A 19,406-nucleotide genomic window follows, 5' to 3' on the forward strand; every position below is an offset into this window, starting at 1 on the left:
CCTAATCCCTTTATGTTAAAAACACCCTGGGTCAGATCCCTCCCTGTCCCCTGCGATGAACTTGGCTCGCTGTGTTTGCAAGCCCTCAGTGTCTGCAGGAGATCTTGTCCTGCGCTGAGAACTATTAACAGCTTTTCTGTAACGTGGGTTTTTGCTGCAGTTTCCATTTAATACCCCATTTTTTCTCTGCAAACATTCGAACCCAGTCCCATTTGGTGAATATCAATGAAAACCCAAACCCCGCTCTTGTGCCAAGGATGCCTTGTCCAGGGGGACCTAACCTTATAACCCAGGGGAGGGGGAAGATGGCACTGTTTGGGTTCATTCATTTTATTTCTCCTAAAATGTGCTTTTGCTGATGTATGTTAAACATTGTTTCTCTAACCTCATTGATAACCAATCATTTTAATTTGTAGCCTGCGGAGGGTATGACCAACTCAGCATTAATTAACATACCAGCTTCTTGGGCCCAACCTCATGTATGTATTGCATAATTTCTAACTTACTTGCTTGATTAATGGTTTTTATGAATGATATATGTGCATATATATATATATATTTGAAGATCTGCAAACATTCAGGCATTTCTCTGTGTGAAAGAACTCTTTGCTGTCCTAGAAAAATGGAAATTTCATCTTGCTACAGGTGTGTGTGCATTTCAGCAATTGTTTTCCTTCATGTCGCTTGTGAGGAGGGATGAGGAAGATTCCTCCCTCTTGTCCTTGTGGAGCCGGCAGAATTACATACGTGCTCGAGGTCAGATGTGTTCCCAACAGCCTCTGGCTTCTCTTCGCACGCCAGCAGAGCCTGGTAGCTCAGCGGAGATGGTGTGTCCTGGGTGGCTGCAGTGGCATGGTTGAGGACTTGATGGGACTTCTGTGGTCCTCCATGTCCTAGCTCAGGAACCATGAGAAGTCCTAGGCATCATGTTGATATAAGTTGAATTAGAAGGTGTTGGCCTTCCATGAGGAGGAGGGTTTCACCCCAGGGAAGGTTTCATCTCATCAGCAGGGCTTTGCACAGTCTGGTTCTTGCAGGTATACAGCCTAGTGCCCTCCAAGCGTGGGGATGGGGGAGATGCCAGCCAGCGTCTAAGCAGTGACAGGTCCCTCCTTGCATAGTGTCTCCTTCTCCCTTCATGCATTTTTCACAAGAAAATCAGACGTTTGGTATGTTCCTGGGTTTTCTAAGAAAGGCAACAAAGCTGCTTTGCCTTCTCAGGGCTGACACTCCAGAGGAGCAGTTCTTCTCCATGCCCCAAATTCACCCCTAGCAGTGTTGTGAGCCTGGGGCGCTTCACCCCTCTTAGACCCCTCTTGATACCGGCCCATGAGTTACAGGACATGGGCTGTTCCTGCCAAGAGCTGTGCACGTTCCTCCCATGTGTTTCAGGCCAGAATTAGTTGTGTTGCTTTCCACTTCTTTGCTGCCATAAAAAGTGACTCCTTCCCACCGGCCAAGCCCGGAGTGGCGCCCGCACACTTCAGCCCTGGGGTGTAAAATGCCGGTGAGTCAGCCCAGACCTTTGGAAGAAGGTCAACTCTGAGGTGTTATTTATACTGTGTCTTTGGGAGGAAAAGTCTCCCTTTGAGGCCTGACCGTGACAGATGGAAGGAAAGATAAAATGGGCTCTCACTTGCTGAAAATAATCAAGAAGAGCACATGGAGTAAGAAACGGGTTGCAGCTTGATGGCAGCTGTAACTTTTGCATACAGAAGCCCCTGATGGGCATCTTTGTAGGTCTTGGCACAGGGTTGGAGGCATGTTTAACATCCAGCCTGTCTCTCTGTAATACATAGATATGTGCTTTGTTGGCCCTACATGCATCTCTCCAGTACCTTGTTTATCCTTTGCACCCACAAAACATTGTTCACTTGATGCGGCTTCCTTTGTCGCACAGAGAAAACAGATGGGTGGCTGTGCTGGGAGGCAGACTATGGAAACAAAAGCTCCATAAATAGCCTCCTCCCTCCCTCTGTTCATCAGCATCTTTAATTTATGTGAATGTGGTTTTGGTTTAGTTCAAATAAAATTTTACCAAAAAAAAAAAAAGAAAAAGAAAAAAGCTGCAAACCATTAATTTAAAATAAAAACAACAGAATATTAGGCCGTAATAAACCTATTCTCCTGGCCTTCACCAGGACCCTACAGGAATGTGATTAAATATAATAAACCTCACATCGTGGAGAGCTGTTGACGCCTCCTGGGGGAAACCATCCTGTTTTGGAAAGCATGTCACCGAGACGGCCTGTGCACGTCTTCCTTCCCGTCTCCTTCTCCTATATAGCTGGGGAACTTCGCACGAAAGCGGGAGCTGTGGAATGAGGCATAGGGGCTGCAGCTGGTTAAATATTAGGAAAAAAGCTTTTACAGCCAAGAAAATCCATCCCGGTGTGGAGTGTGTGAGGGAGCTCCTGGACTTTGCCAGGTTCTGCCTCTGACTGTGGTGTTAATGACCCGGAGGAGGGGGAGTGTGAAAGGAGATTGTGGGCTTGCCCCTCATGGACAGCTGAGCTCGCAGATCAGTCTCCCCATCTCCTTGGTGGAGTCCACAAGAATTATTTTTCCCCTTCATCTTGAGCATATGGGTTAACTACCTCCCCAGCAGCATGGCTTCAGTGTGCTGAGAAAACCTCAAAAAACCCCAGACCCACAAACGGCTCTGGAAAATGGGGCAGGCATTGCCAGGGGGACCTATAAAGCCACCAAAGGAGGGAGATGACCATTGCCTCTGCTCCCTGTGGCAGCAATCCCCTGCACCCACCTGGGGGCTAAAGGTTGGGGAGAAATGATGGTGTGGTGGGGACATCAGGTCGGGGCTGCCAGAGCTGATGCTTTGGGCTCTGCCTGGATCCTGCACAAATCCAAGCACTTAATCTGTAATTGTTTATAACCTAATTCATAAACCCTTTCTAATCTGGCCTCTCTTTGCACTCCTCTGGTGTAGCTGTTGCCAAAGTCCTCCTAGAAAAATTCAAGAGTTGTCCCTTCATCTCTCTCTTGTGTCTCTTGAGAATCTTTGGCATAAGCAAAATGAGATGATTTTGCAACAACGATGTCTTGTAGACCCAACTCTCTGCTCCAGATCTGTCCCCCTTCCCTCAGCATTGAAATCCTGGCTCATCCCTCTGGAGTTTAAGTGATTCAATCATGTTCAAAGGGTGAAAGAGAGACTCGTGACTTCTTAAAATGTCAAAATACACTCTTGCATGAGCGATTTCTCCCTCCCTGCCTGGGAGGAACACTCTGTAATTATCCACAAGATCCCGTCTTTGTTGTCCTACAAATCCCCTTTTCCAACTGTCAGACCATCCCAAGAAATCGGGCCAGAACAGCTCCTGTCTCAGGTCCTGCACTGTGGCACCCTGTCCCCAACTGACCTTGGCCAGTGTCCCATTGAAGCTCTCCGAGGATGGATGTGCCATCTCCCTCTGTGCCTCTGCCACGATGCCCAGCAGAGCTGACCTGAGACCGTTCAGGATGAGATCCTGGTGACCTTAGGGGTGACCCTTAATTAAATTTCCCTTAATTTGGGAAAGCGCAGGGGACAGCAGGCCAGAAGAGAGTCCATGGACAACGTCAGCAGAAGGTGCAGTACACCTTTTGCTAAGATCAAACCCTGTATTTAGTCAGCTAAATCATGACTAAAGCTCAGGTAGATGTAGTATAGATGCCACCACCAGAGCCAGTCACACTAGGAACTCTATGAAGAAGTGACTGTAAAACTCTCTGTGCCTTTGACTTGATTTTGATATATGTCTTAAGCGTAATATTTAAATGGAAACTGTTTGGGGCAGTTTCCCATCCTTCTTTTCTACAGAGCATAGCACAATGGGAGCCGAATCCCGAGTGGGGTCTCTGTGTGCTAGGGCAGCACTAATAATAAATGAGTGTTACTGATTGTTAAGGGCAAGATCAAAATACAGAAGTGCTTCTGAAGAGTCGCTTTACAGATGCAGCTAGGAATTATCAGGAAGCTGCTTGTGCAAGCAAAGAATAAGCACGGTATATTTGGGGAGTATAGTTTGCATTTTGCAAAGCACCTGTTGGCCACCAAGGGGCTTTGAGGGCCCTAAAACCCTTTGGCAGGGTGTCCTTGCCCACGTTGCCTCCAACCTGCTGAGGCTTAAGATTGAAGGGACAGACAGGCTCCTTATCCTGAGAAGGTACAAATGATCTTTTGAGTCCTGTTGAGTGAAAACATGGGGTTAGTGTGGAAGCCCCAACGTGGTAGCAGGCGGTGGGAGTGGAGGACCTAGGTTTGCAGGAGAGCCATGGAGCACCCTTTGCAGAGGACTTCCCACATGGTTAATGCCCGTGTAACTCCTTCATTCCCAGCTGTAAAATGGGTCTGGCAAGATCTCCTCTCCACCAGCCTTAGCTTGCTGGAGCAGTAACAGGAGTCAGGCAGGTCATGAGTGTCTCCCAGAGGAGGGGAGCTCATGAGGAGCCCTCAGTCACCTCTGAGCAACTGCAATGAAACTGCAACGAGGAGCCTCCATTCTCCCCTGAGAAGCACTATAAGGTGCTTTCTACGCAGTTGTTCATACCATTATTTTGGCTGGTGATGCTTTGGTTGCAAGAAATACAAATAACCCATCAAATGACAAGTTAGGAAAGCTAATCCAAGCCAGAAAAAAAAAAAAAGTCAAAATCTGTAAACTATTTGGAATAATTGGTTATTTGCTGTGTTTGCTAGTTCCAAATCAGAGCGCATATTTTACGGCTTATCCTGTTACTGTTAGTTGGAAGAGCTCTTGGTGTTGGATAACTCTTGCAGAAAACGGTCACCAACTCGCTCTGCAGCCCGGTGTTGCCCCCCGGCACGTTCCTGCCATCATTTTTTCTGCTAGTGTTTGGTGCACACTTGGGGGATGGCCCATGGCACTGCCACAGGCAATGGGTGAAAGCCCTCCCAGACCAATCTGCGTGACAAACTGGTTTTCCACCATCTGGGGCTGCAGGGGAAAGCATCCCCAAATATAAACCATAGGACAGAGAAAAAGTGATGGCAAGAAAGTGCGTGGGAGGCTGCCTTTGGGTGGATGTGGCTAAATGTAGGCTGAGTGAAGAGGGTGGGGAAAAAAAACCCATGGAAAACAAACAGTTTTCTCCACTTCTGAGGAAAATTAACAGTACATGGGAGGGGAAAGAAAAAGGTGAAACAGCCAGAAATGGATAATTTCTCTTTGTGAACATCTGACAGTTCATACCTTGAGGGTTAATGGAAGGATAAACCAAGTCTTCTTGCAGCCTCCCTGTGTCCAGTGACAGGACAAGAGGTAATGGGCACAAACATGAGCATAGGAAGTTCCACCTAAACATGAGGAGGAACTTACTTACTTTGAGGGTGGCAGAGCACTGGAACAGGCTGCCCAGAGAGGTGGTGGAGTCTCCGTCGCTGGAGACATTCAAAACCTCCCTGGACACGTTCCTGTGCAACCTGCCCTGGGTGACCCTGCTCTGGCCGGGGGGTTGGACTAGATGATCTCCAGAGGTCCCTTCCAACCCTACCATTCTGTGATTCTGTGTGATTCTGTGTCGATGCATGTGGGTTTTCTGCTACTCCCTCCAGCACTTCTTCCTGCATGGTGCTGCTCAGAGTTGCTACAGGTCCCTGGGACAGGTTGAGGAGAGAGGAGAAAGGACCAGGTTAACCCAAGGATAGATAACCCAAAGACAGGTGTCTCTTGGGGAAGAGGTGTGAGTTCGAGGACATGGGGAGGTTGTTTGCATGAAGAGAGGCTTCCTCCAGCTCCCGAGGTCTGGCAGGTGTGAGGTGCCGAGCCCAGTTTGTGACACCTCTGCCCCAGAGTCTTGGGCAGGGCATGGCCAGGAAAAAAAATCTGTTTTTTCCTGCCTCCCAGGCACTTCTGCAAGTGCTGCTGGTCTGCATTTGTAGGTGATGGAGCCCTTTGGCAGAAGAGGCTGCCATCCCTCCCTGGTGTGGGGATAGCTGGCACCTTGCTTGGGTGGTGGGTGGGCTTCGGTGCAGAACCACTCCGAGGATGCCTCCTGCAGCATCGAGCTGCTCAGTTTCCTGCCTGGGTGTGCTGACCTCTGGAGCAATGCTAGACAGAGCAGCAGAGGGATTTAGGATGTGGTTGGAAAACCCCAAGGAGCGCAGCCGCGGTGTTTAAAGACATTTTTGTGTTCCCCAGCTGTTTGCCATGGCCTTTCCGCTGGAGTTTTCTGCACCCGCGGGAGGACAGGGCTGGGCTGGGTTAGTTTAGTCGGGTAATGAGCTGAGCTGACCAGGCTGCCTTTGTGCTGGAGCAGATGAAGATGCTAACACTGCCCTCTCCAAGGCTGAGGTGCAGGATGTCATCTCCTGCAAAAGCGTGGTAACAAACAGCTGGGGAGCAGCGTCTATAAATGTCCAAGCTGTTTCTGGAGGGATCTTCTCATTCCAGCTGTAGAGCTTTCCCACAGCAGGAAATCTGCCTCCCAGATGTGAGGTGCGAGTACATTTGAGGCTGAGGCGGTGGCTTAGCTTCTTTAGAGGCAATATTTATTATTGCTATAGTTATCTATATTCCCTCAGGGAAGAGTGTGTAATCACTACGAGAACAAGCATAAGTATTAAGACTTCAGTTGTCTCATGCATGCTCTGCTCTCCTGGCTTCTCTGTCTGGACATTAACCTGCCCGTGCCTCAGTTTCCCCCACCTGTAAGGTGATGATAAAGACTAAGTTTCACCAGAAGCCAACCTGTCCATTGCATGACTACTTCTTAGGTTTCTACACCTCCTTTTGGTCCAGACTGCAATGGCCATTTCAACATATTTTGTGCAAATTGGTTGTTCTGGACAAGCCCATATTCCTGCTATTCCCATCTGGGAATACATTTGACGGGACAGGCTTGGAGTCACAGGAAACCCTGAGCGGTGGGGAAAAAAATTGCTCTGGCTCAGCCTCCCTGACAAAAATGGGGTTAAAACCAGTGCATTCCACCCTAGGTGAAACAAAATGATATTGAAAACATCTTGAGAGCTGTCGGGATGACACAGGTCTGCATTTTGGGGTCCAGGGGAGGGAAGAATTTCAATACCCTCAACAGTAATCTGCATAGCCCTGGGTAAAAGCCCTACGTGGGGATCAGGCACAGCTTAAACATCCTTCTCTATACCTGAGGGTGGTAAGTAAACAGTGGCTGCTGGCTCTGCTGAACCGAAGGCCTGATCCAGAATGCCCTTAAGGCTGTGTCTGAAGAGCCTCATTGACTTCAGAGAGATTCGTGCACTCGATTGAAGTTGAGCATGTGTCTGAGTGCTTTTGCTGTGTCCAAGCCATAATCCCGGAAATGTTTCAAGTGGGAAGTTGCAGCCTGCCGGTGAAATTCTGGTTTTAAAGGCATTTTTAAAAAAATCTGAATTTCTTTAATTTTGGAAACACCATGCTTTTGGCCATAAGACATTTCTCTTTTCTGGGATGTCCCCTAGAAGGGACTCTCCTGCTGCCCCTTTCCTGGGTGCTCAAGGAGCTGCTGGAAAACTGATGAAATGGTCCCATTCAGACTCTTGCCTGGTGAAATGGTCCTGGACCCTCTTCTGCTGCTCCGGTGATAAACTTTGACATTCCCATTTTAGCAGAAAGCGTCAAAGCTGGTCACTCTGGAGCTTGAAAGGACTTGACTTTATCTCAGTACTGAATGGGAAAGTGTTTGCAATCCTGACTCCAGTCTCAGGGCATTTGGGGTGCAGGTGCCAGCCCACATCACAGTGCTCCCTGCTCTATGGGAGTGGTGGTTGTGAGGGAAGAGGGAGCGAACGTGGATGGGGAGACACAAACCTTCTGATAACCATGAAAGCAGCTTGCCATGTCTGAGTAAGCTTCTCTCCAAGCCAAAATTTTAGGCCTTAGTCGCTTGATGTGAAATTTATCCACAGGCGATGCTCACCCATGGGTGTGTGCCCCATTGCATCCCCAAGGGGTCCCAGTTGGAGAGGGCATGCAGGATGCTTGAGGTCCCTCAGCCATCTGTGCCAGGGCCCCATTCTGAGGACCATCCTGTACCATGTCCAATGTAAAACACTGGAGGTGATTTTGGCTATGGCCTGGTTGCTAAATTAAATAAATTCAGTTGCTCATGTGGTGGAGCCATTGCTTTCCCTGGCTTTCCCATTTGCAGGCAAATTCGCTATTAACATTCCAGCTGCTCCCCCCTTGCCTCTTTTTTTTTTTTTTTTCCTTCCCCCATTTTTTTGTACCATCAGTAGAAATCAGCAAAAATATCTAACCAAATTCTTTGTCTTGGGGCTGCAGAAGATACCATGGGTAAGTCGTCAGATTAGTTTAAGTGCTTTCTTTGTAACTCAGTACCTGTGGAATGTCGTAATAAAGCCATGATGGTCAGTGTAGCTTTTTAAACAATAAAACAGGGGAAGCGATGAAAGGCTTTTTTTTTTTTTTTTTTTTTCAAAAAAAGGGAGGCAGCAGAGGCCTCAGAGTTAATTTATGTAATATTTCTATTAAAAACAATGTCTATTCAAGACAGCAATTTAAAGCCTGCACCGTTGGCTTAAAATATAAATCCAATAAACCTCTATTATGATTCCTCCATTAGGTCAGTGTGATGGAATTTTGTGGACTTCTAAAATAAGACATCATTATTTTTCAGGAATGTTTCATGAATCACAGTCAAAGCCCCTTCATCTTTGCTTGTATAAATTTCAAAAACGGTGCTCTTATAAAGTACATACATTTACTGAAGCCGGCAGCCGGCTTTCTTCTTGGAACAGCATCCTCGGATCTGAAATTCAGTTTTCATAGCAGACGGGGCAAATGTTCCTTGATGGCGTTGTGGCTGTGGGCAGTGAGATGAGGCTGAGGTTAGATGAGACCGGCCCGTTTCTTTGTATATGTATGTGTCAATGAGGAGAGAGTTATGTTATTCCTGAGAGAGGTGCAACACCTGGGGACCATTGTTTTTGTGGAAGTATATGCATTTTATGCATTTATTTGTTTGCTCATGTGTTTTGTTTGGATGGAAAGGTGGTTGGTGCTAGAAAGGCAATCCCTGTCCCAGAAACCCCAAAACCTTTGAGGCAAAGCCCAAACCAGGCGCTGAGTTTAAGAGCAGTCCTCGCATCCTGCCTGAATTTCAGGCTGTCAGGACCATGTTAGCACAGGAGTTAATTAGTCTCATCCCCGGCATGGTTCTACATTGAGGTCCTGGGAAGACCACCACCCAAACTGACCAAAATCTGCCCCTAGCCTAAAAATACTGCAGATTTCTTCTTGTGAGCTCTACCTCATCCTCCCATGGACAATCATCCTCTCTGCTGGCAGGTCTAGATCCGTAGTGTTGCTGTGGCTGCAACAGCTGGATTTGGGCTGGAAGCATCCCAAAAGCACCTTGAAACCAGGGAGCGAGGAGCTGCAGGTTGGGTTCACGATAGCTTCATCGCCTCTGCAGGACAGAGACCCACCAAACCCAGGCCGTAGCATGGGGCTGGTGCACAGGGCAGAAGTTCACCTCCAGCAATTATGGGAGATGCTGCTGTTGTTGATCACTGGGGTTTGCTCATGGAGATACATAACTTTGGTATCCCTTGCTGCAGGAGGAAGAATTCATTGACTGGTGGAGCAAATTCTATGCTTCCACAGGAGAAAGGGAAAAATGTGGCGCCTACTTAGAAAAGGGCTTTGACACACTGAAGGTAAGTGGCCTTGGCTGGTTCTGGTTCGTTGGACCTGCGCTCTCCATGTTGTTTTTCCACAAGCTTTGATTTTTTTTGAGTGTTTAGGTTTTTTTTTATCTTCCAGGAAAAAAAATAGATCGTTTTCCCCAGAGAGCAGGTACTGCTGTTTTAAAAAATAACTGTTTTGAAAACTCAATTTTCCTTGCAAAATCGTTTCTGGTAGCTTTCCACTTTGCAGCCTTCAAGAAATTGTCACATTTCTAAGTGGCACACGAGGTGAGGAACTCCTGCCCTGAAAAGTGTTTGGGAACAACAAGGAGAAGCAGAGATTGTGAAGGGAAGGGGAGATTTAGACGCCCTGTTACAAGAAGGGCTAAAATTAACACAGGAGCCGAAATAGGACTAAAGTGGGGGAAACCTTGCCTCGTCTTAAGGAAAATGTTCCCAGCAGGAAGGTCTCTGGCTGATGAAAAACCCTCTGTGAGACCTTGGCTTAGTCTGGGTCTTCTGCAATGTGCTGTTGTTTATTGTAGGGTTGCCAAAAGTCTGTTCTTCATCACTGTCTTGGGGGGAAACAAGGGTGACGGGTCCCAGGACTCTGTCCCAGTGGGTGGTATTTGCTCCAGATCAAGGAGCTTATCCCATATTGGTGGGGACACACTGCTGGTCCCTCTCTGCCCAGGAGCAGTCCCTGCCCTCGCCCTCATCTCTCCCTCCCTCCCTCCCCAGGTCTACGAGACAGAGCTGGAGAACGTGGAGGATTTCGAGCATCTGTCTGACTTCTGCCACACCTTCAAGCTGTATCGTGGCCGGTCGCAGGACTCAAATGACGACCCCTCAGTCGTGGGGGAGTTCAAGGTGTGATGTCTCTCTTTCTACTTGTACCCATACCCGGCAACACACGCTGCTGGGTGTAAAGTCTTGCTGCTGAGTGGGATGATGCTAATTGACTATTTTTGGGTAGGACTTCAGTGAGAAATAGGCCATAAAAGTAGACCACTTGTCTCAGTTTGAACAACCTGCCTGTGCAGATCTGGCTGCTGGATTCCCAGCAGCAAGTGCATTGCAAGCTTCAAACCCAGTCTAGGCTGTGCCGTCATCCTGGAGCAAAAACCCATCTGAAACCGATGCTGGATGTAAGCGATGGAGCATCTTCTTCCTCCGGAGTGGTGGTGGGTGTGTGTGTGAGCACTGATGATCTTGCCACACTGGTGCTCAGAGCTGTCTGTCCAGTGCAGAGGAGTGATGCATCCTTTGCTCTTTTTAACCTTTAGCCTATTTGCAAGAGATCATGGATTCAATTCTTCTAGCTTTTTTTTTTTCTTTTTAATTCCTACTCCTACCCAGCACTCTCCTACCCCAGACAATACCCAGAGACTGATTCCTGCCACTTCACCGGGAGGAAATCAGCTCTGGTGAATAAAACACCTGTAAATATTTGCATTTTCCCTCTCCTCTTCCCGTCCTTCTCTCAGGAACCAGTTGCCTTGTTCAGGAACCTTTAAGACAGTCCCTGCAGGGAAACTCTCAGCCTCAGCCTTCAGGGAGCTGCTTCATAGGAAGGCTCCTTCACCCCACTTTAATAGCATGAAGGCTCAAAGGACAGTGAAGTAGAAGATGTAAAGGACAAACAGGCTGGAATTGCTCTGTGCAGACTTATAACAGAGTTTGCATTGATGTTCAGGCAAGGGATGAATGATATGGGCAGCTCTTCACCCTGTTCCTGGCTCCCTCGACCATGAAGAGCCTGACAGGACATGGTCTGGTCTAGGAGATAGAAGAGGGTCAGGATCTGAGGCTCTGTCCCCAGCATTGTAGTAATTGTAGATGCCCCATCCCTGGAAACATTCAAGGTCAGGTTGGATGGGGCTCTGAGCAACCTGATGTAGCTGAAGATGTCTCTGCCCATGTATGGGGGGTTGAACTAGATGACCTTTAAAGGTCCCTTTCAACCCAAATCGTTCTAGGATTGTGTGATTCTATGCAACCATCCAGACTTTTTTGCAAGCTTGCTCACATGAGACCATCTGCACGTGTCAGTGTGCAAGCGCAGCTGAACATATCTGTCCTTCATAGGGTTCGTTCAAAATTTACCCTCTCCCAGATGACCCGCGAGTCCCAGTGCCACCTCGGCAGTTCCACCAGCTGCCGGCCAGAGGACCCCAGGAGTGTCTTGTCAGGGTCTACATCATCAGGGCCTTCGACCTCCAGCCCAAGGACGCCAATGGAAAGGTATCCTGCTGGGGAAAGCTGTGGTGGACCTCAATGTTGCCTCACGGGGTGGGCTCTTTCAACATGTCAGCCCTAATTGATCAAAATTTGTATATATGGCTTAAAATTTAGAAACAGCGGTGACAGCAAAAATGAGAAAATCTACCTCTTCTTTCTGCCTCCATTGCAACATCTGGGAATCCCAGGAGCCAACTCTTCCTCCATCCTGGGGGATTTTTCAGTAGGGCAATTTAAAATAGCTAAATGAGTTTGGTTTTTTTTTTTAACTTGGTGCCAAAGGAAACAAAATCATGTCTTTCACATGACTGCTTTTTGCAAAGCTTTGCCAGTCTGCAAGAAAAATTCAGTGCAAAAGAGAATTGTGTTGGTTCAAAAAAGTAAATGTTCATTTTGTTCCAGTTTGCAAAAAAACTCAGGGAAAAATCCTTCTTAACTCTTATTTTTTCCACTGGATGCCCAGTCCATCCTTATGCTGCAGACCTTCCCCAAGCACTCCTTTTCCTTTCTTCGCTTCTTGAAAAAAACTACAAGTTTTTTTTCTTGTGTTTTTTTCTGTGTGTTTTTTCCAGGGAGCATAACTAGCCAATATTTTTGCTTTCTTTGTTTTTGATGTGAGCTAGGATGGTGGGTCCCTCCAGTACTGGACTCAAGCTGGGTGCCACCTTTTAGATGAAGTTAGTTTTGCTCTTCTCTCTTCTCTTCTCTTCTCTTCCTTTCTTCTCTTCTCTTCTCTTCTCTCTCTCTCTTCTCTTCTCTTCTCTTCTCTTCTCTTCTCTCTCTTCTCTTCTCCTTCTCTTCTCTTCTCTTTCTCTCTCTCTTCGTCTTCTCTTCCTCTCTCTCCTCTCCTCTCCTCTCCTCTCCTCTCCTCTCCTCTCCTCTCCTCTCCTCTCCTCTCCTCTCCTCTCCTCTCCTCTCCCTCTCCTCTCCCTCTCCTCTCCTCTCCTCTCTCTCTCTTCCTTTCTCTTCTCTTCCTTTCTCTTCCTTTCTTTTCTTTTTTCTTTTTCTTTTCTTTTCTTTTCTTTTCTTTTCTTTTTCTTTTTCTTTTCTTTTCTTTTTCTTTTCTTTTTCTTTTCTTTTCTTTTCTTTTCTTTCTTTTCTTTTCTTTTCTTTTCTTTTCTTTTCTTTTCTTTTTCTTTTCTTTTCTTTTCTTTTCTTTTCTTTTCTTTTCTTTTCTTTTTCTTTTCTTTTTTCTCCCCTCCCCTTTCCCTCTTCCCTTTCCCTCTCCCTTTCCCTCTCCCTTTCCCTCTCCCTTTCCCTCTCCCTTTCCCTCTCCTCCCTTTCCCTTTCCCTTTCCCTTTCCCTTTCCCTTTCCCTTTCCCTTTCCCTTTCCCTTTCCCTTTCCCTTTCCCTTTCCCTTCTTTTCTTTTCTTCTCCTGGCAAAAATGATGACTCTGATTAATTTCACCACATTTCAAATTTATGCTAGTTTCCCAGAATAGTTTTAGTTGTGAGAGAGAAGCTTAAAAACTTGCTAAAAATTCAAAAATATCTAATACAATTTTTAAATGCACAAAGAGGCTTTATGTTAACGTATGCTTCCATTTTCTTTTTTTTTTAAATTTGTTGCAGCATCTTGGAAATAAATGGTTTTGAACCACATTTTTTGAAACAAATTGTTTCTCCTTTGACATTTTAGTTGCCTACATTTGTAAATCTATTTCTGAGTAGACCTCAAACTTAAAAAATGATGACCTCAATGGAATCTCAAAATAGGTGACTCAGAGGAGAACAGTAACATCCTGAGGACTTCAGAGCAAGCCCAGTCCATTGAAGAGGCCATAAGTAGTTTTTTTCAGGCTCTTTTATTGCTTTTCCATCCTATGGACCTCAGAAGGGCTTGGACTCTTGTCCCAGACTGCTAACTGGTCCTTCGGTCATCCTCAAAATGGAATTGCAGTGCAGTTAACTCTTGACGATGGTCAGATTTATAGTAAGGAGGTAATGGTCAGACTATTCTATCCTTGAAAACAGGTGTTTGTCAAGGGTGGTAGAAGATCCTGCTTGCTGGGACAAGGGGAGGCAGAGTTATTCCTTCGTCATCAATATTGCTGTGCAATGACTCTTTCTTGAATATATTTTCATGCCTATCTTCAGTGCGATCCCTATGTGAAGATTTCAGTGGGAAAGAAATCCATAAATGACCAAGACAATTACCTCCCCTGTACGCTGGAGCCCGTCTTTGGAAAGTAAGTTTTGATTCAGCTTGGAGTCCATGTGGTTTTTTGTGTCATATTGAAGGAATAGGGCCAGGCCAGCTTCCCATTCCAACTTACAATCAAGGTCAGGCTGGCAGGGCTCTGGGCAACCTGATCTAGTTGAAGATGTCCCTGCTCACGGCAGGGGGGTTGGACTAGATAATCTTTAAAGGTCCCTTCCAACCCAACCATTCTACGATTCTCTTGGTGTGCTCTTGGCTCATGTTAACATTGCTGAAGTGAGTCTGGCCTTGGCTTGACCAGTGTCCTACCCACCATGGCTCATGCTCATCTTCTCCCTGGGACTTTGAGCTGCGGAGCATGGACTGGATCTGTTCTGTCATCAACAGAGACATCAGGAGGAGTTTTTAGACCTGAGACTCCCCTGTGGAGGCATCTGCCTCATCCCACTGATGGTAGAGAGAGTCTGGGAAACTCTGCTCCTCATTTAGGCACTTTGGTTAAAAGTCTGAAGAAAAGACGCGATGAATGGAGGCCTGTTTGATTAGGCTGTGGCATGGTACACCTCAGAATCAGATGCTCTGAAAAAGGATTATCTATTAACATGATATGGGTTGGTTGAGTTGTTCACCTTGCATTAGGACCACAAACTTGGGATAAAGGGCAAAAGATAATGTTTTCAGAAAAGGGTGTTCATCAGAGACAGAAAGCACCATAGGGACCAGGCAAAGCAGAGGCAGGCAGAGGAAAACCTGGTGTTCAACCTCTATGTGCCAGTAGGACTTTTGTCTCCCAGAAAAGCTGGGATTAGATCTAGGGGGTTATGCTTCAGCACAAGCAAGGGTCAAGCCCTACTCCACATGACATCCAGCTGGTTTTCTTAGGTGGTTTTTACCAGCTCAGGCTGTCAATGCCATGACACCTTTCCAACAAAGCAAGACCGAGAGGGAAATACACGATCTGCAAGGATGGAGGAAAAGGGAGAGGAATGGCGAAGGTGATACTGGTGAGACCTTGGAGGACAGTGTGCATTAGACACGACATATCCTCTTCTTCAGCCAAACGGAGATGGCAGTTCTGCCTTTCCTATGGTGAATGCAAAGTGTCTTTTCCCCATCTAGCATAAGGGAGGGAGCCCTGACCTCCGGTGGGCCAGGCCCTACTGCCCTGTCACAGAGCCCACAGCCAGACCCCGGTGAGCTCTGCTTGGCAGTGCAAGTCCTCCTTCGCCAAGCCTGGCTCCCAGCCAGAGGCCGTCTAGACAGCGTGCTGCACCTCCCACCCCGTCTTTAAAGCAAGATGTAAAACCGAGGTCCTGGCTGCTGGCGGCTATTAAACCTCTTGTTTCACGAGCTTTTCCCTGGGCGGCTGGCTGCCGTCCAGCTTTAGCTAATTACTTTCTGCTGACCCCAGTTCCTCCTGCACTCTTAATTGGTGGCATAATCACTCACTTCCCCTCCTTAAAAGCTGCTCCGGGGTGGGTGCTGGCAGTGGGAATGGGCGTCATGTTTCTCCCCAGCATTGCCTGCCTTTCAGCAGCAGGTGGAGGGGTTCCTGGGAGTGCTGGGTCAGTCCTGGACTGTCCTGCTCACCCTGTTGTACCACCTTCCACATCGCTGACATCCACGAGCACCAGCTCAGTCTAGATCTGGGTGTTGTGTTTTGGCAAGGTCTTGGTGCTTTGTCTCTTGCCGTCCTTTACTTGAAGAGGGAGAGGAAGGTTTGCTCTTGCTTTATGTTATGTCAGTATGTTGACTGTGGTGTAACGACGTCGGAGGAGACAGCACACAAAAAAGGTGCTTAGAACTGGGAGGAGAGGGCAAGGAGGCTTTGGGGGGTCAGCCTCACGCTGACCATAAGCTTGGCCCAGGCAGGCTTGACTCCTGTTTTGGACATTTGCTCTTTGGGCTCAAAGAGCAGATGGTTTTCTAAAGCTGTCATTTCTCCCCCTTTCAAATTCCATGGCAATGATCATTCCTGACTCTTGCCTGATGCTCTTTTCCCTGGATATTGCAGTGACCACCATTATGTCCAGTTAGCAGATGGAGAAACTAAGCAGTGGCAGAGTTTGCTTGAGAGTAATTCACCCAGGCAAAAAGAAACCCAAAGCATGCTTGCTTAGTGCAGATCCACAAGCTAAGCCAGTACAACACAGGACCAATAGTACTGGACCAATGCAGCAAAGATGCGCAGTGGGTGTACTGTCCTTCCTGGCACTGGTGGGTTGGGATGGTGTGTGGGTCTGTTTCCCATGGGGCACTCAGCAGAATGAACCTTCATCTCATGGGTATTTCTTGGCTCCTGTTGCACAGGATGTTCGAGCTGAGCTGCACTCTGCCCCTGGAGAAAGACTTGAAGATCACGCTCTATGACTACGACCTCCTGTCGAAGGATGAGAAGATTGGGGAGACGGTCATAGATCTGGAGAACCGGTTCCTGTCAAAATATGGGGCACGCTGTGGCCTCCCCCAAACTTACTGCATGTAAGTACCTCTGCGGGCTCAGGCGGCGGGTCTCTGTAGCTGCCAGGGCTGCGTGATGCCAGGCTGGCCATGGGTACTAGGGTGATGTCTCGACTCAGAGGTCTGCTGTCCCAGGACTCTCCCAAGGGGACCTGGACAATGCTGTACTTCACCGCAGAGATTTGGCTAGAGAGACAGATTCACACCAGAGAAGCCCCGCATTTGAGGAACTTACCAGAGCCCTGGCTCTCCTCCAGAAGCATGAAATGCTTCAAATAACAGAAATCTCGTTGGGGAGATCCTGTTACGTCCCTGATGCCTCTTGTGCACGCTGTGGTGAGGACATCCTCCATGCACAGGGCCAGCTGAAGGGTGACATGGTGCGTTGGGGGTGGGGGGAAATCAGGACACCCCAGGCTTAAAAGCTGTGTCTGAGTAGGCTGCAGACGTGCAGACTCAGAGTGAGCTGCACCTTCCTCAGACCAGACCTCTTTGGTGTAACGCTGCTGCTGCCCCTTGTTGAGGCTGGAGGATGTTTGATCACTTGTTGACCTGCTGTTTTCCCTACTGTTTGGTTTCAGCTCTGGACCCAACCAGTGGCGAGACCAACTCCGTCCTTCCCAGCTGCTTCACCTCTTCTCCCTGCAGCGCAACTACAAGGCTCCCACCTACAAGTCTGACCGGGTCATCTTCAGGGAACATGAGTACATCCTCTCTGAACTGGGTAAGGTAATGGGGCTGCTTTGGGGTTGCTAATAGCTTTCCTTTATCCAGAGCAAGGGATGGAGGTGGAGGTCATGGGCATATCATGGTGGGGGATTACCATGGAGGCCAGGAGTTGGGTGATGGGCACGTCCCCGTTCTCCCCACCTTGCTGCCCAGGTTGGCTCTGCACCTTTCCCAAGGTTGGCTCTGCCCCAAAGGTTGCAGGTTGCAGTTGGATCCACACCAAACCCCGGGGCTAAACCCAGACCTGCAATCCAGCCACGTTAACCTTGGCCTCCAGAGGCTGCCCTTTACTGCTTGCAGCAAGCCAAATGCAAGCAGGCTGGGAGCAGCAAAGTCCATCGCAGCCAGAGAGGCTCCAGCCTGGTCTTCCAGCTGCTGCTTGGGCTGGAAGGAGCAGTTGTGCTGTTTGTGTCTCTGCGTTTTGGGGCTGGAGTCACTAGAGGGAGACAATATCATACACACAGTGCCCAGCGTATCGCAACAGGGCTCACGCCTCGGGGTGCGAGGTGAGCTCTAGCTCTAAGTGCAAAATCAGCCTCTGCCAGCAAGGAGAAAATATCACCGAGTGTTGGGGAGGCGTTTTCTTGTTTGCACAAAAACCCACCAACACCGACACCTGCAATATCCTGGGCATCAACTCCTGCTCGTCTGACTGGCATCCTTGGGGGCAGAAGCAGGCCTTTTAGGGATAACTCTGCTTTAAAGCGTGGAAGGGGTATTTTAGCCCAGAGAGGACGTGAAACCCCACTGTGTGGCCCAGGAGCTGCAGTTTGACTTTAAGGCCACTACAGTACTGCCTAGCTGTCAAGACGGACTTGGCCTGCGGAGGCACAAGATGGCACAGCCCAGGGCTGATCCCCCTTCCTTGCTCTTGGGAATCAAGGCACAAATTCATGGTTCTTCTCTTAGGAGGAGGAGTAGCGAGGGAGCAACGGCTCCTTTGCAGCCTCCTCTTATGCAAAAGGTTTTCAGCAAGGGCTGGAAAGGTGTTAAACCGAGTAGGGTCTTCCCCCCTCTCCCAGCCCCTGCCTTTCACCTTCCTCTGCTTTAATGGCAATCAGTTCAAAAAACAGAACAAAGTCTGATGCTTGACCTCAAGGAGATCTGGAAACCAGCTGTGTTCGCAGAGCAATGTCAGATCTGAACCTGGCGGTATAAAGTGAAGCTATTAAACACGAGAGCATGGGTTTTACAAGCACTGCACCCGGACCATTATTCCATAACCCCCACATTTGTTGTTTTCTGAGAGGGGCTTTTTCTTTTTCCTGTGCGTACATATACACACGCGCACACACACACACATGCACGCACGCCAGGTTTCCACTGCTTGGGAAATAGCCCATATGTCTGAAGTTAAGCACTTCAAGATATTGCCAAGAAAGGAGCTGGGATATATCACCTGAAAGTTGCAGAGCTGTAATAATATTTATGGAGCACATTTCATTTCAAAGGTCCTCGAAGGTGCACGGCCTTGAAATGCTGTGGCTGAAAGGCAACGTCTTGGGGGTGATGTCCTCCACCAGCACCAGCATGGCATGTGGGGATGGGGAGGCAGGAGGAGGCTCCCCCGAGACCGAGCTGGCCATCCTCCATACCTGGATGTAACAAGGGATCCCAAGTGCTGGAGCAGGGATGTCAAAAATGTCCATTATTTATGGCCTATTTGCAGAGGGATTAGGTTCTGGTGTGGAGCGGGTTGAGGAGGTGGAGAAGGTTTCAGGTGTGCTCACGGACAGCTCGGTGTTTGCGGTGGCTGTTGTGCACTGGCCCATTTTGATGAAAGACCACAAATACCCCAGTGGGAGCAGTGAGGACCAGAGCAGGGACTAGGAGCAGCCATTGAGCTGTGCTGCTGGCATCTGCATAGCCATCATTTTCCTGTTGTTTCTGTCTTTCACCCCAAACCCAGCATAGAAGAAGTGACACCCTGTAGGAAGCTCATTCCCACTGCACTCCTCTCTGCCCAGCTGAAGATCCTGGATGGTTTTAAATGATGGGATTTAAACAATATCTATCACATCAGTGCTTGAAAACTGTACCAGAGCATACTCTTTCATCTCTCCCTGAAGAGCTTGTATCACACATTAGATAAACCTCTGCTGGTGGTGGGAATGGCAGCAGAGCAGTAGCATGGGCTGAAGGGCTGCTGGCAACCCTGCAGCCCCAACTGCTGTGATTTTAGGG

General features: G+C 48.2%; 1 protein-coding gene across 15 annotated transcripts in view; it reads left to right on the top strand.

The window, feature by feature from the left end:
• Positions 1-19,406, top strand: part of DYSF (dysferlin) — a 108,042-nt gene that overhangs the window by 60,140 nt on the left and 28,496 nt on the right. For 7 of the 15 annotated variants that reach the window (XM_074587142.1, XM_074587145.1, XM_074587146.1 and 4 more), the window contains 7 exons: positions 417-479; positions 9,563-9,661; positions 10,373-10,501; positions 11,720-11,875; positions 13,970-14,061; positions 16,344-16,514; positions 17,075-17,217. In XM_074587142.1, the coding sequence (XP_074443243.1) occupies positions 417-479; positions 9,563-9,661; positions 10,373-10,501; positions 11,720-11,875; positions 13,970-14,061; positions 16,344-16,514; positions 17,075-17,217 (853 nt within the window). The remainder of the gene's footprint in view (positions 1-416; positions 480-9,562; positions 9,662-10,372; positions 10,502-11,719; positions 11,876-13,969; positions 14,062-16,343; positions 16,515-17,074; positions 17,218-19,406) is intronic. The other 8 variants (XM_074587149.1, XM_074587151.1, XM_074587156.1 and 5 more) reach the window with 3 other exon arrangements.

The sequence above is a fragment of the Larus michahellis genome, chromosome 5, assembly GCF_964199755.1.
Source record: "Larus michahellis chromosome 5, bLarMic1.1, whole genome shotgun sequence".
Classification (NCBI taxonomy): domain Eukaryota; kingdom Metazoa; phylum Chordata; class Aves; order Charadriiformes; family Laridae; genus Larus; species Larus michahellis.